At 36.2% G+C, this 16,060-nt stretch overlaps 1 protein-coding gene across 3 annotated transcripts in view; it reads right to left on the bottom strand.

Moving 5' to 3' along the window:
• Positions 1-16,060, bottom strand: part of MON2 (MON2 homolog, regulator of endosome-to-Golgi trafficking) — a 66,566-nt gene that overhangs the window by 25,986 nt on the left and 24,520 nt on the right. For all 3 annotated transcript variants that reach the window (XM_050988036.1, XM_009095050.4, XM_018919671.3), the window contains exons 11-22: positions 13,653-13,806; positions 10,934-11,163; positions 9,787-9,868; positions 8,890-9,071; positions 7,540-7,652; positions 6,288-6,392; positions 5,951-6,031; positions 5,791-5,864; positions 5,622-5,712; positions 4,314-4,415; positions 1,985-2,095; positions 1,143-1,318 (exon numbers count right to left, since the gene is read on the bottom strand). In XM_050988036.1, coding sequence (XP_050843993.1) covers positions 1,143-1,318; positions 1,985-2,095; positions 4,314-4,415; positions 5,622-5,712; positions 5,791-5,864; positions 5,951-6,031; positions 6,288-6,392; positions 7,540-7,652; positions 8,890-9,071; positions 9,787-9,868; positions 10,934-11,163; positions 13,653-13,806 — 1,501 coding nt within the window. The remainder of the gene's footprint in view (positions 1-1,142; positions 1,319-1,984; positions 2,096-4,313; positions 4,416-5,621; positions 5,713-5,790; positions 5,865-5,950; positions 6,032-6,287; positions 6,393-7,539; positions 7,653-8,889; positions 9,072-9,786; positions 9,869-10,933; positions 11,164-13,652; positions 13,807-16,060) is intronic.

Below are 16,060 nucleotides of genomic sequence, written 5' to 3'. Positions count from 1 at the left end.
TGTAGTTGAAGTAGATTATTCCATATGCTTTGTGGAGGAGACTAAGATATAACACAAGATGTTAGTAACATCTTGAGATATCAGCCAGTGAGATATGGGTTTGAGATTTAATGGGATCTGAAGACTGTCTTAAGAAGGAATTTGTGGTGGTTCTCATCCATCATTAACAACAGTAAAAATCAAAAGGCATGCAGGAACACATTGCACCAAGTGTGAAAACAACAACTACCAATTGAAGCTTAATTACAAAAAAGAGGATGCTCGCAACCAAGAATGGCAAAATCCTTGGGAATTTTGGTAGGTACTACTGACAGTGCAAACAATACTGGTCCAAGAGCAAAATCCTTCAAGCATTTGAAAGGGCTTTAGGTTTTTATATGACCAGAAGACTAAAGCTAAGGTGAGACAAAAGGAGAGCTATGCCAAAGAGAATTCTACTGACACTAGAGTTATATGATGACCTATCCTGCTGCTAGTCTTGAGTAGCACCTAAAAAAACAATAAATATGGTTTGTGTGTGTGGGTATAATTCTTGGTGCTTAACAAAGTTCAATTCATTGCTCATTTCAAAAATACTCATTGCAACTTCATCTCTCACTTTCCCTTGTGGGCAGAGAACAAGTCCACCTCTGCTGGCAAGAGAGTCAATTGTCTAAGTCAAGGGATTTGCCCACAGACAGTAAATAATCTTCCATCCTTCTGCTACCAGCAACCACTTAGGAAGGAAAACTTAAAGTAAAAGAGAGAGCTATCAAAAGAAAACACACACTAGAGACTACTAGAAGATTTAAGAAGAAAAAGAAAGAATAGATAAACCGAGCAAGAGCTGATTCACACAGAAGTGCTGGCAAGCATCAAAGATGTGTCCACCAGATGGTTAAGATCAAATGAAATGGCACACTGAGTGTATACTGCATGCTGAAGAATGCAGAGTGGAATAATATTCTGGTCTTTTGGAAGATTACTTCAGTAAAATAAAGTGAGCTTCAGGAAGAATTAAAAAGTGTATTTTTGTTGAATAAAATTTTTCACAAGCCAAAAATTAAAATGAAACTATGATTATTGAAGTACAAAAATATAAGCAAAATTTTTTCTACTGTTCTAATCTTACATGGGTTTAAAATTTTATTTCCACCACTTACCCTTGATCACTTTGGATTGCCCCCATGACTCCAAGCACCAATGGCCAACCAGGTCCTAAGCTGTCACCCTGACTTTGTAAAATCTGTAGCACACACTCCAACTGCTTGATCCTGATATCAGGGTGACTAATGTTTGACAGCTCCTTTAGTGGATTCAATAAAAGCAACTGCAGTCTCTAAAAGTAAACAGTAAAGCATATTAAGGATGCTAACATTTAACTGATTCTTACGTATTTTTATGTATGAGTGACAACATACAGTACAAATTAGAGATTCATTGAATTAACTCAGTAGCTCACTCACTAAATGCTTAAATTCAGACCATAAAGGGTCTCTGCAGAAAATCTACCTTCCTGGCTCCTGTTCTCCAGGCTCCTCAGGAAGCAGCTACAGATGCTACTACAGTTGCAGAAAAAGCGTCATGCAACTTTATGCTCACTCAGCAGGGCTACACTCAGCTTCCTCCTCAAGAGACCATGGAAAAAATATCCAATGACTATCAGTAAAAATATTTTATTAATCATGAGTTGAACAGCTGTAATTTAAAAGGTTGGGCAACACATTTTCTACCTGACACAGAATCAATCACATATATACTACTAAACATTTTGTAATTGTTTTGCACTCATGGGAACATAATTTGTTCTAAGAAAGGGACATAAAATGCAAGCATCACTCTTCGTTAGATATTTGAAAAATGAAAGAGGATAGTTCATTAGAATGCATGTGGTGGTTCACAATAGTTACACATATGAGTGTTACAGCTACAGACTTCATATACTCAACAGCAAAGTTGCTTTAAGAATGAAGGAGGAAAGCATCTGCTTTTAAACTTACTTTACCTGGTTTTGAGATAATGGAGGATCATGTCTGAATGTCAGTCCTGCTTTAATGAGAGAAGTTAAAGCTTCTGCTCCCCATTCTCTCATTCTGGAGTTGGGATGCTGACAGACCTGAAAACACACCAATGTTTTGTTGAAAGTAATTTTTATTTAACCAAAATATATAATACATTAAAAACTGGTATATTAATTATATTAGAATGTACATAAAATAGCATAAGAATAATACAATAAATCTCTAAATGGTGAGATTTGGCTTCAGAGTAAAAAAAGAACTTTATCTTTTGGATAGACATACCTTCTGAATAAGGAAGCAATAGGAAGCAGTGAAAGACATAGAAGGAAACATAATGAAAATTACATATATAAAACAAGTAAATAAATTTTCCAAAAAGAATAAACTAACTGCTAATTCTGATAATGATTGATTAAAAAACACCAAACAACCCTTCAATAAATATCTAATATTCTCAGGTAACTTAACCTAGAACTACAAAATTGAAAGTTTCACACACTGCTTAACATAATCAAGTGAGGAACATGACAGCAGCCAATGAAGAAAGAGTCTCCTATACTCTCAAATACAAAAAGTAACTACATATTGAAGACAAAATAAACTTCACGCTCCATTGTTTTAAAGATGCTCACAATACTGAGCATCTTTAAACTCGAATTTCAAATGCATACCTTCATTTCTCTTTGATTCTAAATTTTCTAAACCAAACAACTTTTCTAATTGCTCTTTTAGAATACAAAAATTACAAACATTGTGCATATTAATTTCTTAGAGAGCTTGTATGAACTGTGCTGTATCTAATACACTACCCTCACACTAATATGGGAAGTGTACAGTTTCATTGATCACTCCATAACTATTCCCACCCCCCCTTCCAGCCTGAGCTCTGATGGCATGAAAACTCAGAGCCAAGTCCAAGGCAGTATCATAAAGAAGGCTGATGCCTTTTACTGGTGGACCATTCTCCTATCAACCACTAGACAAACCTAAAAGGTGAACAATGTAAAAGAGATAGCTTAACGTTTAAAAATGTGGACAAGAAATAGCCATTCTCCTGATTTAATTACATTTTTTAAATTTTATATAAAATAGAAAGAGAGAATTTGAAGTACTTCATGCTCTGATTCTGTCCAGATGACCAGTTCCAGAACCAGGGAACAAGCTATTCCCTCAGGCTGTGTTTAATTGAATCATAGCTGATGTTTCTTCCTTCCTTATTGTCCCTCAACAACTTAGGTTTAAAAGGAAATAAGGCAGTACACTTTGAAAGAAAATGAAAGACTCTGTATTTCCTACAAAACAGTGGCAGATTATCTGCACTGCATGGGTAACAGACTGAAACAGACTGCTCCCTAGATGAAAGCAGTTTCAAGATGTGGATGATGAACCTTATTGTTTTGTAGGGCAAAAAATAAACAAGAAAAAGAGATGCCTGTGCTTTAAGTATTTAAACCCAGATGTAACTAATTTTTTTCTCCTAGGTAAAGCAAAATGTGGTTTTTATAAAAAGATATGGCCAATCCTTGATACTGGTTGAAACAATGCACTGGTGCTAAGGAAGCATCTGATACATTCTGAATTATGAGGAAGAAAAGCCTTCTCCTTTACCTACTCTAAAACAAACCCAGTACTTACATTTTATTCTCCTATATACTTGTGTGGAGAATTAAAACTAGAGTTATATTCAATCATCTGGTTTTAGTTTTCAATTCAAAATGTAAGGGTTTTTTCCCTTCATAAAGTATATTTTTCATGTTGAAGTTAAAATGCTAAAAAAATTGCAACCAGATTGTGACACTTTTATACTTGAACAGTATTCTCTTAAAGAAAGCATTCAGAAGTTAGCTTAAATATGAAACAAACAAACAACCCTTTCTTAATAAATCTCCTTAATAAATCAACCCTTTCTTAATAAATCTTCCTCTTCAATTCGAGGAAGATTCTATCTCAGAATCATCCTAAATATTTGTACTGTGTCAAACAGTAAATTTGCGCTACCTTATTTAGAACAAATATATGAAATATAATTACTTGATCTTTTTAAACACTGCTGTCTCAAAAACATATGAAGACTGACAGCACCATAAAGACAAAGCTACCCAGAGATACTAAAATATTGTAATTTAAATATAATAAATTCACTTTAAAATCCAAACTATAATGCATTCAACATGCGACAATAAAGTGCCTAAAGCAAAATATATAATTATGATTTAGACAATCTTTTAAAATTAAACATTAACAATGTATTTCCACGAGATTTTCATTAATACAAATTAAATTTTAGTACAAGTGATGAAAGCCATTAGTTACCTCCAGAAGATGACCGGTCAGAGGTCTCCAAAGAATCTCAATCCTGCGCATGTTAACGAGTCCCGTTTCCAGTAATTTAGCAACAGCAAAAAGTGATGGTTCCTTAATAAAATGGAATTGGAGCACATGACTCTGAGGTAGCTGCGATAAGGCGAGAGGTTTTGCTAAGGGATAATTTCTAAGCCGAGGCGCCGCTCGCTCCGCAGGCCGCGGAGGTTGGGGAGCTCCCGCGGCAAGCGCAGTGCCGCAGAGCGGCCACGCGGGGGCAGCAGGCTGACGAGAACCAGAGCACCGACGGTCCCGCACGAACGCGACTTTGCAGAGCCCTCCCTGCAAGCGGCTTCCTAACACATCCACCTAGCAAAACAGCTTCTCCCCACTGCAACGCTTCAACTTCAATTATATGTGAAAAATCTGGAATATTTCATTTCTTAATACCCTAATTCTTTATCTTTCATTTGGTCCATAAATTCTCTGCAGGAATATGATACATGTCCCATTCATCAAATGTATCTGCAAATATGTGTGATAAGCTTCGTTCAATTTTACTTTTTTTTAAATCAATATATAGTCAAAATGACTGTTGCACTGAAATCATTATCTCTTCCCATTCCTGCTGATTTCTTACTCAAATTTTCAACTTCTTTTTAACACAATTTGCTTATTAAATTAATTCTTTGTTGGTGTAATAGCAAAATATTATAAAACATATTCTCTGCCTTAATTATCTCTACTGTAACAGATTAAGGACAAACTTTCAGAAACTCTCCTCTGGGATAAGATTATGACTAGGAGAATATATATTCAATCTTACCCAATCACAGAAAGGTCTTCAACCTTTCTGGGCTAAAGGTTGTTCACTGAAGCTGACATGATTACTAACTATGGTTTCCCCAAGTAAATATGACTCAGCAGGTTTTTAAATACCTGATTGTTAGGCTTTCTCTGAAGTAAGAGAAAATTGAAATGAAAATGAGCATCTCAGAGAACATACTGTGCTACTCAGCATCCTTAACCTCTGAAATTACAAGGGCTTATAAAAGTTTCACCCACCCACAACCTCATTAATGGAAACACATGACACTCCTTAAAAAGCACAGGAACACAATGAGGATGTTCAGAGAATCCAGTAACTGTAAGAACCATTAAAAACAAGACACTCTCTGGTTCATATTTTATTTTTTAATCTAGAGCATCAAAGGCATCACTGGTTTTAGTATTAGAAATAGTTAATTAAAGAATAAATGTACAAGCCTTCTGCCTGTTTCATAAAAACATCTAAAAGAAAATAAACAATTCTTTCTATACCTTATTGTTTCCATAGGCCATATCCATGGCTTCCAGAGACAAGGAGCAAAGGGCATTTATTAAGTGATGTAAAGACACATCGTCAAGGTACCTGAAAAATAACTGCTATCAAAACACTGCCAAGTTTGAAATACACATATTATTTTAATTACAAGATAAGGTTTCTTACTGTGAGTTTTCAAAAAGCTTTGAAATCATGCTGGATATAGATGGCAGATCAGTCATAACTGCTGTAGTCAGAACCTTGAATTAAAGACAGAAATATGTCTTACAGACTGTAACATAAAATACTATATAATCATTAACTGAAAACAAACAGTCATGCTTACCGTGCTTGGCCCTTCCACAGCTCTTCCAGGTTTTAGTGCACCCCCAACACTAGGCTTCAGTCCCAAAATCCACACAAGATGCTGAAAAATACAAAAGGATCTTTTTCAGGCAGAGAAGAAATTAGCACTGTACTCAAGCTAGCCACCAACCTTCCAGCCAAATAGACCTCAAGAGAAATGAGAAATGCTACAGTACTTATTCAAGGCAATTCACAGTGCACCATGAGAAGACTCAAAGCTTCTTATATTGCTCACTGAGCAATTGAAAAACAAAATTATAGCAAAACACCAAGGCATAACACCAAAGCATAAATATTTCCTGTGAGGGAAATATTACCTGAAGGGTAGCCAGGACAAGTTGCCACGATGTACCAAGAACAGCACCATGGAAGTGAGCTAGGTTGAGTAATGTCCTCATACACTGGATATTTTTTGATGTCAGCTACAAAAAAAAACAAAACCAACCAACCAGCCATCCAATTTTTATCATCCATAATGATAGTGTTTCTAGCAAACTTCCAATTTTTACTGAAGTGCTTTAAATTTACATTTTGTTTGCACTACTGAAATACATTTTTTTAGAGAAGTAGTTCAGTATCTCTCACTACTGAAATACTTTTAGAGAAGTAGTTCAGTATCTCTCCTCCTTCTCCCAGGCTTATCTTGGGGAAGCTGAATATGAGTACTTGAGTGCTGCATCCAGCTGTGCGGTCCCCAGCACTGAAAGGACATTGATCTGATGGAGGTCCACCAAGATGTTCAGAGGGGTGCAACACCCCTCCTATGAGGAAAGGCTGGGAGAATCAGGATTGTTCAGCCTGGAGAAGAGAATCAGATTGTTCAGCCTTCGTAAAGGCTTAGGAATGATCTAATTGCAGTTCCTGAAAGGAACTTCAGGAAAAACAGGGCAAGACTATTTACAAGAGCATGTCGTGACAGGACAAGAGAGAATGGGTTCAAATTGAAAGAGAACAGGTTTCAGTATTACTAGAAAGAAATCTTTACATTGAGGCTAGTGAGGCACTGGAACAGGATGCCCAGGGAAGTAGTCAATGCCCCATCCCTGGCAGTATTTAAGGCCAGGTTGAATGTGACTCTGAGCAAACTGGTCTAGCGGAAGGTGTCCCTGCACACGGCAAGTGGGTTGGAATGAGATGATCTTTAATATCCTTTCCATCCCAAACCATCCTATGATTCTATGATGTGATCATTGCCCTCTCCTCCCAGTTTCACATTATTAACAGACACAAGTTCAAGTTCTCCAGCTTAATTGCATTATCTCCACAAAAATCAGTCTATCTTAAATGAACCTTCATACACAGGCACACAACACAGCAGAGTTCTAGAGTTTTCTAAATGGAATGGATAAGAACTTCTGAGCTAGGAGTCAGAAAAAAAACAAGAATAAGAACTCTTTGCAATCAGCTAACTTTACTGTCCAGGGCTGTTCCAAATTAAAGCCTTAGGACAATAGATCAGCTCACCATTATTTGTAAGAATGCTGTGCATCTGTAGCCTGGTTTTGAGACACACTGAGATGCAGGAAGAAGTAGTTAAGCAAAGTAAGATCACTTACAAGTTGTACTTACCATAACTGTTCCCTGTGGCTGAAGAGCTAAGGGTTGCCCTACTGCTACAACTTGCTGGTGAGACTCACTTGAGGGACTAATCATTTGAACATTCTGTCCCTGAATGGAATATGCTGGAGGAAAATTGAAAAGAGAAGGAAAGAAACCACCTAAATTTAATATCCAGTATTTACTTGTAGTAAGAACTACCTTCTGGCAAACAGACTCCACAGAAAATTTTTTACAGTGTTAGCTTTAACGTACCTCACTTTGAGACCTTTGGTTATATTTAGATTACAGATTGCACTAGAAAGTTAAAGATCTAGCAATTACTCCCTGTTTCTAACTATTAGACATTGCTTGTGATAAATTTATATATTTTACAGCAAGACTTAAATATTTATGCTTAAGATACAAGCATTAGACTGTCTCAACTCAGTTTTTGATAGCAATTGTGTGTAAATGTGTAAATGTAAATTATACCAGTGCACTTAGAAAATGATGGTGTCATCAATGCTGTATAATGATATTTTTCCAATATGGGACTCCAAGACACCAATTTTATAACTCAATTGTAAAAAGAAGAGCAACCTATACAAAATAACTGAAGTTCCCTGATTTGTTTTTTATAGATATCTGTGTAGTTCAGTCATAGGTACTTCTTAACAGACTTACAATCTAATAATACATTTAGCTGGTACACTGGACTGAAGCAAAGGTGCTGGTCCTTGTTCCTAATATTTTTGTTTTCTATTAAGAGCTCTAATGTTAGATGCATCTATATATTTTTCAGGTAGCTGATTTTCTTAGTAAGTAGTAATTCACTTTGAAAGTTAGAAACGGAGTACATCCTAAAATAGCACGTATTATGAATTTCAACATTCTCTCAAGATGTGGGACACATCAATTCAGCTTTTTGTAGGCTGTAGCGAGCCCAGAACTTGGATCTTCCACTTATGCATGAGTATTACCATCACTAGACAATTGGAGATAAGACTATAGTACATGACAAATGCAGGATGTTCTAGCCAAAGCTTTAGAATCCAAGTTGCCCAGAGACCTTTTCAGGTTTTGAATGCCTTAATTACATATCCTAGCAGATCTTTACAATGGTAGACAGATCTCAGAATTTGAACTTATGACATATGTGAATCTTTCAGGAAATTTTAGGTTGATCAGAATGATAGTAAGCAAATGCTGCAACACTAACCAGTTCTGGAAAGCAGGTGATCTAGGTGCTGTCTGACAATTCTAACCTACTTTAATATAGCCAAATACTACAGCTGCATGTCTTTGGAACCACAACCCAAAAAAAATTTGATTTAGAGGACAATATGAAGAAACAAAATTAAGAAAAATGTATATATTTACATTTGCTGGACAGAGCTGCAGTTGTGCTGTTTAATACAGTAAGGGCATAGTGAGGAGGCAAGGATCCTTTGCAAATGGCAGTGATAAAGGCATCCCTTGATGTTACAAGACCCAGTCTTCCACAAAGTGCAGCCATGGTCAATTCAGCTTTTAGAATATTTTCAGTGGCAGCTTCATCAGTGCTGAAAGAGTACACATTGTTCAGCAAGAATTAATACAGAGCACAGAAGCAGGCAGCTAACCAAAACTGAAAGCTGTAAGAACACATGCTTTAAACCTATTAACAGTATAAATATTGAAGAACAAGCATAACCAATCAACAAAATTCTTCAGAACCACTTCCTACAAAATTGAACTTTACTTCTCAGCGACTTGGTAACGATTCTATGAGAAGATATTTTAAACTAATTTCAGAAAATGATGTTTGATTACAAAAGGCTCTTTGAAGGAGTCAATTAATTTACCACAGTCATTTCCTAGTAAAAAGCTTTTCCACTTTAAAGATTAGATAGTACTAACAAGTACCAAGACATTACTTAGTCTCTCTTACTTGCAGTAATCAGGACCTGGAATCACTTCAATATGTTGAAACATGCAAGCAAAGTAAAAAGAAATAAAGATAATTTAAATAGTTTAAATGCAACCCTTTGAAAATGCAGTTAATTGTTCTGTATTGAAATACATTAAAGGCTGATGTTGGACTTCTGGAGACTTCTGCGGCACTTGGTCTGAGCCACAAACCTTACTCACTCAGTCTAAGCCACAAACCTGACTGCTCAGATGCCATGAACAGCACTTATGCTCACAATTGTCAATCTGACTAGTATCAAAAGTCAGTCCAAAATATAGCTTGGAATATCAACTTAGCAAAATCAAGAGAAATGAAAGACCAGATACCTTGCATCAAGTAGAAGGGATAAAGCAGCCAGAAGACCACACCAACAAGCATTCACCATTTCTTCCCAGACAGCTCTGCTAACTTAAAAGAAATATATAAACTTTTTTATAGCAGAAACACAGTGGTTCCCTTAATACTATCAATTGTATCACAAACAAAATGCTTACTATGGTATTTTTGAAGTGTGTTTTTGTATGCATGTTTACACAGCCAGATATATACATACATACAGAAACACACTTACACCAGTATTATTTAAACAGTTTGCATTTAAAGTAACATTTCTGAGGTAAAAAAAAAAATCACCATGCAATGCTTTTTCTAAATAGCATAAAAAACCCCAACCAAAATCCAACTTACCATGGTATATGTAACCATTTTTGATCTTTGTCTATAAAGATAAACATTCAGAAGTGCAAAAATATGCGATAAAAAACTCACTGAAATTTTGCAGCGAAGTAAAAATACTCTCCCGTGGTATCTGAAATTTTCCATAATTGTTTCTTTCATTTAATAGGGGAAAAGATCCTGGCCCAGCAAGCGGGAGCTGCCCAGCCCATTTGCAGCCCTCCCTCTCTCCACCACGGAGAGTGCCCTGTTCCCGAGGCAGGGAGCTCTCTGCCCTCCCCATCCTATCGGCACCCCTGGTGCCTGGGCTCAAACTTCAGCTTTACTGCCTTGGCTTCCCGGGGCATGAGCCAAACTCACTGCTCAAACACAAGTCTTTCTGTACATACAGACCCCCTGTACAGACTCATCATATGTTCCACAAAGACAATCCTAACTTCACAGTAGTTCTGCTTTTAAAGAAGTCCTTCTCTATATAATGCAGTCTTACTAAAAAATTCTCCATTAAAACATTCCTTTTATCTTGTTACTAAAATATATTTTTCTTTCAACGTGGTCATAACTCCATTTCTGTCAGTCAGGTTGTCTCTTGTGATGTTAGATCTCAGTGTTCTGCTTTTGGCTTAACACTAAGTATTTTCTTAAATGGAATTGCTGTTCCATTAAAAAAAAATAAATCACACTTCATTGAAAGTTTTTATATATAAATAAGAAACAATGCAAGCAAAAAGCATGAAATTTTAAAATCTGCTTTCCGTAAAACTGTTGTGTTTCAGACAGTGTTTGCATTTCAAATACCTAGTTCTTTCTCTGATTGGTCAGAAACAGACTGCAAATCTTGCTCTGAAGACTGTGCTGGTAATGGAGTTGCCTCTGTTGTGGTGTGAATGACAGTTTCTGCCTCTCCCAACTCTCCTTCGATCATGGTAGTGATACCACGAACAAGATCCAGCAAACAGTGAAATGCCACTGACATCGCATAGCCCTCAGGAATTGTAGGTGGCTCAACTTTGTCCAGCATCTCCAAACTAAAAAATTGAAAACATGACAAGTGTGTAGCAATACCACTGCTTTTAAAAACAATAATAAAAAACAAGATTCCAAATGAATGCTAAATACAAACAGGCCCCAAATCCTTCAAGATTTGTTGAAACTCAAGAAAAACCTTTAAGTCATTAAATAAAAGAGTAAATAAATGACTCAATAAAACAGCAACCAAAAGGGTACAAACCCTGAGAACAGATCTGCAAAATATATTTCTAAAAATACACTAACACATATAAGCAAGCATCATTAATAACTCTACTTGTATTATTATTTGACTTAAAGCCACTGCAACAGAACTTATGCAGAAGAATACAAGTATCTAGGAACAACAGAGGAAATACAATCAGGAAATCATGACAGCGTGAACATAGTTATAACAATTTGAGGACAAACCAGACATTATCTTTGAGTCCATGTGACTAGAAAAGCCTGTCCATGGCAAGGTATTACACGGCCAAATACTCATCACCTACATGCACATGTAAACAATGGAAGTTATTTGTATAAAGAGGACATGTCTACATGATTCACTGCTGAAAAGCATGCAATTAAAACATCACTGTGCTGGAACAGCAGTCTCATTGCCACTTTTCTCCATCTTTTTCTTTAAAAGCACATAAAGAACTGCTGAGTTACAAATCCAAAAGAAATTGTAGCTGACACAGCATTATCTATACAAGTAGAGATAGTCTGTTACAAAAACTACCTGCTACCCCAACAATCACTATTTAATCATTTTTTACTCTACAAACTACTTTTTAAAAAGCTATGTATTCCAGCTAAAATATACCAAAGATACTTTTATACTCTAGTGTCACCACTCCTGTCTGCACAAAGATTTTTCGTTCTCTGAAACATGTCACACTTCAGTTATTACCTCTGATTTCCTGAAGATAGCTGCCTCATATCTGAGGGAGCAGGAACTACAGCTAAATCAAATGGTTAGCAATTCATTCTCTATATACAAGTAGGAGTGAATATATATACATGTCTAAATAAAATTATTAGTGGGTTTCATAGTTACAATATATTTGTGAGGTAGAGGTCACATCCTTTTAGTTTTGAAAATAGAAAATGCTAACTACCGAATAAATTATATGAGTTGTTATTGTTACATAGCAATGGTTGTGAAAAGTCTTGAATAGTTTGTCTATTCCTCTCAAAAACATTTAGTTTTTGAAGTAAAGGGGAAGAAAAGACATAGTGGTGGGTGGAGAAACTTGTGTAAAAGTATGAGATGTGGCCATTGTTTGAAAATCTAATGGCAGAAGAAGAGAATTGGTGCTAGAATGTGACACATTGCAGCAAGTCATCTCCTTACATACAGGGACTACAGATAAAAGTACAAGACAGGAGAAAAAAACTGCTGTGAAATGCTTGTGACAACTCTGTAATCTTATACAAGAGAAAAAATGCAAAAATTATGCAGAGAAAATCATAGAGTCACTTGAGTAAAACACAAGCAAGTTTAGAGCAAAACAGGAGACTATAATGGCGGCTGCAAGGTTCTTGATCCAGTTAAGAATAGATAGCAAGGAAAAAGAAATGGAAGACAAGCGGAAGTTGTAGTAGCTGACCAAAATTAAAAATTTGTGTTCCCTGAAAACAGGCAGGGAAACTAAAACAACATTTATGTCCACTGCTGGAATAAAAAGTCAACACATACACATTAACTATTGATATCTGAGGATGATTGTTTTTTTCTTCTGCATCTTAAAGGCAGATAAAGGAGTTCCTACCCTAAAAATATTGAGATCCAGGCTATTTGCAGATTTCACTGAATTTCAGTATGCCAAAATTTTATGGTGCAAATAACTTCAGGTTTGGAAGCACTTGCCCCTCAATGACCATGAGTGACATGAAAAAAAAAATTGCACTATTTAAAAACTAACATAGTATTTACAGCTTTAAACTGAGAACACCATCTCCATTGTACAAAGTCATAACAAAATAATTTACCATTCTAAGGAGCATTCAGAATCCAGCTTTGGTATATAGGTCAATATATTGTTTGAAATGACAACCAGACCAGTATCTACCACAATATCCTGCTCAATAAAAACTGTAAATACAGTAAAGCTGGTGTGAGAAAGCTATTTTTCATTCCCACTGATGTCCTGTTTGCGTAATGTCCTTTATGTTTGCCATTACAAAATGCAGCAACAGGTTTTCCAAAATTGTTCTATACTACAGCAAAGCCTAAAAGTGAAGAGTTAATACAGGTAATATGGTAGGAAAACAAAATCCAACTGATATTGGAACCATTCCAATTAAAATCCAAGGCATCCAGAAAAAAACCAGCAAAACAACCAGAACACCTCATGGCACCAACAAAGAAAAAAATCCTAATAGACTTCAACACCAGTGAAACAAAACCCTCAATATTCACTAGTAAAAAAAGTTCTTACACCATCAAATTCAAAATTAAAAATACTTCTTACATACATTTTAAAAAGCTAGAGGTACTCACTATGTAGCTTTAGCACTGCCTTGTACTGTTACATTCAGGATGGGTATCCAAGTGCCTCTGTACTCAAAGGCAGGTAATACAGTTGCACCTCCACCCATTCCAAGCACTCCTGGGTTCGTTTGTACTGAGCCAGTATTCCCTGATGCATTGCTTCCTGTTCACAAAAACAAAGTGATAAGATCAACCAATCTTGCATTTGTTATCAACAAACATCCTTTTCCTTTTCTACATTTAATTTTTGAGACACCAGGATTAATCTGAAGACACCTACCTCAATAACAAAAATCAACAATAACATAAAAAACTATTTCTGAGCTCCCTCTGCTGTCTAAAATGTAATCTTTTGTGCAGTTCATTGATGCCAACTGCCTAATGTCCAGTCAGAATGTAATGTTTTTGTGAAAGGTACAGCAACAATAATAACATTCTGTGAATGAATCAAACTTACACAGTCTTGATGAAACAATGTATGTTTAGTGAAGAGTCAGATAGATACTTGAAAGTTAAGGATTATTTACACAGTTGTATCAAGAACTCAGTAGCTAGAAAGTTTAATTATTTCAGTAACAAACTTCCAAGATTTCAGAAATGCAAAAACCACAAGAAGAAAATCAAAGAGAATGGCAACATTTGAATCTGTTCCATGCAAAGAGAATGGCAACATTTGAATCTGTTCCATGCTAAAGTAGAACAAAACAAACCCCATCAGGGAAGAGGCGACAATATGACAACCAACAGCTAGGAAGGGACAAATTTTGGTTCCAACTGAGGAAGCCAAAAAAAAGTAGCTAAAAGAACAAGGAAGTCTGTATATATACACTTCCTCCATAGAGAAGGACATCTCTACTTACTAAGAATAGGTCCCACTAGTCCATATTCTCTCTGAAGAGACAATGGGGAGAGAGAGAAGAGTCCCCAAGACGGCGACTCACAGTGTAACTGCCATTTTGGTGTGCTCACTTTTAATATGTGGAGAGTAAGCTACTAATTTAGGCAATAAACTCCTAACTTAGGCAATTTGAATACACAGAGGCTTATGTATACACTTTAACACAGTAACACTTAACAGACAAACAAAAAAATCATGCTGCTAAACACATGGTTAACCAAACACTGCCACTGACACAGTTACACCACTGTCATTTTCTATCATTCCACTGTGTAGTCAGACATATGCAACTATTTTTTTATTAATCTCATTAAAGTAGGTGGTAAACATTGCCCAGTACAGTAAAAGTGACACAGAACTTTAGCAGATGCAGCTTTCAACTCCTATGAAATAGGTAGCCTGTTGCAAGACTGAAGCTCAAAAATCAAGTGTATAAGGAGTGTAAATGACCAAAGCCAGGTTGGATAAGGCTTTGAGCAACCTAGTCTGCTGGAAGGTGTCCCTGCCCATGGCCAGGGGGCTGGAACTAGATCACCTTGAAAGTCTCTTCCAACACAAGTCATTCTACAATTCCAAAACACAGCCTGTTATGAGAGGACTGCTGTTATAACCAGAAGACTCAGTTTGAGAACTACATTGCATTGATCTGCTCTTTGCATGTCAAATAAGGCCACAGGAGGAATAAAGGTAGAAAAAGAAATGAATGAGAAATGACATGAGTAGCACTCAGACAGAAAGAAGAAGTGAAAAAGAAAAGAGAAAACAAACTGAAATAATTACCCAGAGAAATAGCAAAAGGCATTAGAGGCATGACCCTACTGCAGTGCTGTTTCACTTGAGGCAAAATTTAGGTTTTCAGAATGAGTATTACAGAATGCCTTCTCATATGTGCATGTTAAGCGGTGAAAAACAATCTTCTGATTTACTTTAAGATAATTAAGCTAACCTAGAAATAATACTAATAGAAATGTTCTACCAGCAGCTGTATAGACAGCTACTGAACAATAAGACACTGACACAAATTTTCTCATGCTATCACTGCTAACTCCAGCACACTATTCCAATTTCATGAGTGAACAGTGAAAGGTGTGAGTCTAAACTCAAACTTTGTCATGTTTCTTAATTTAATAGTAAATATGATAAACAATAATTACACTTATTATCTGCCTTTTATCTCTTTTAGGAAGGCATATCAAAAGACACCCTTATGAAATTTTTTAATGTTGTTGGTTGGTAAGGACTGCTTCCAAAACTACAGGAAGAAGCAGAGAGCCTTAACTTGGGACATAAACACCTGCAAAGGCATTAACAGGACAATAATTTCTTCTTATTAAAACACAAATATATCAAGTGAAATGCCAAAACCCTGACTGCAAGAAAACATAATCAAGTCTTTACAACATGTGTATGATCACAGCTTACAAAAAGACAGAGATCATTTGTAAAATATACATCTTTCATGCTGCCCCTTGGCTCCCTCACTCCAGTTTCGGCCTTGCACATCCAGAAGAATTAGTGA

This window comes from Serinus canaria, chromosome 1A, assembly GCF_022539315.1.
Source record: "Serinus canaria isolate serCan28SL12 chromosome 1A, serCan2020, whole genome shotgun sequence".
In the NCBI taxonomy this organism is placed as follows: domain Eukaryota; kingdom Metazoa; phylum Chordata; class Aves; order Passeriformes; family Fringillidae; genus Serinus; species Serinus canaria.
The sequence above is the reverse complement of the archived record's forward strand: the minus strand, read 5'-3'. Positions and strand labels throughout refer to the sequence as shown.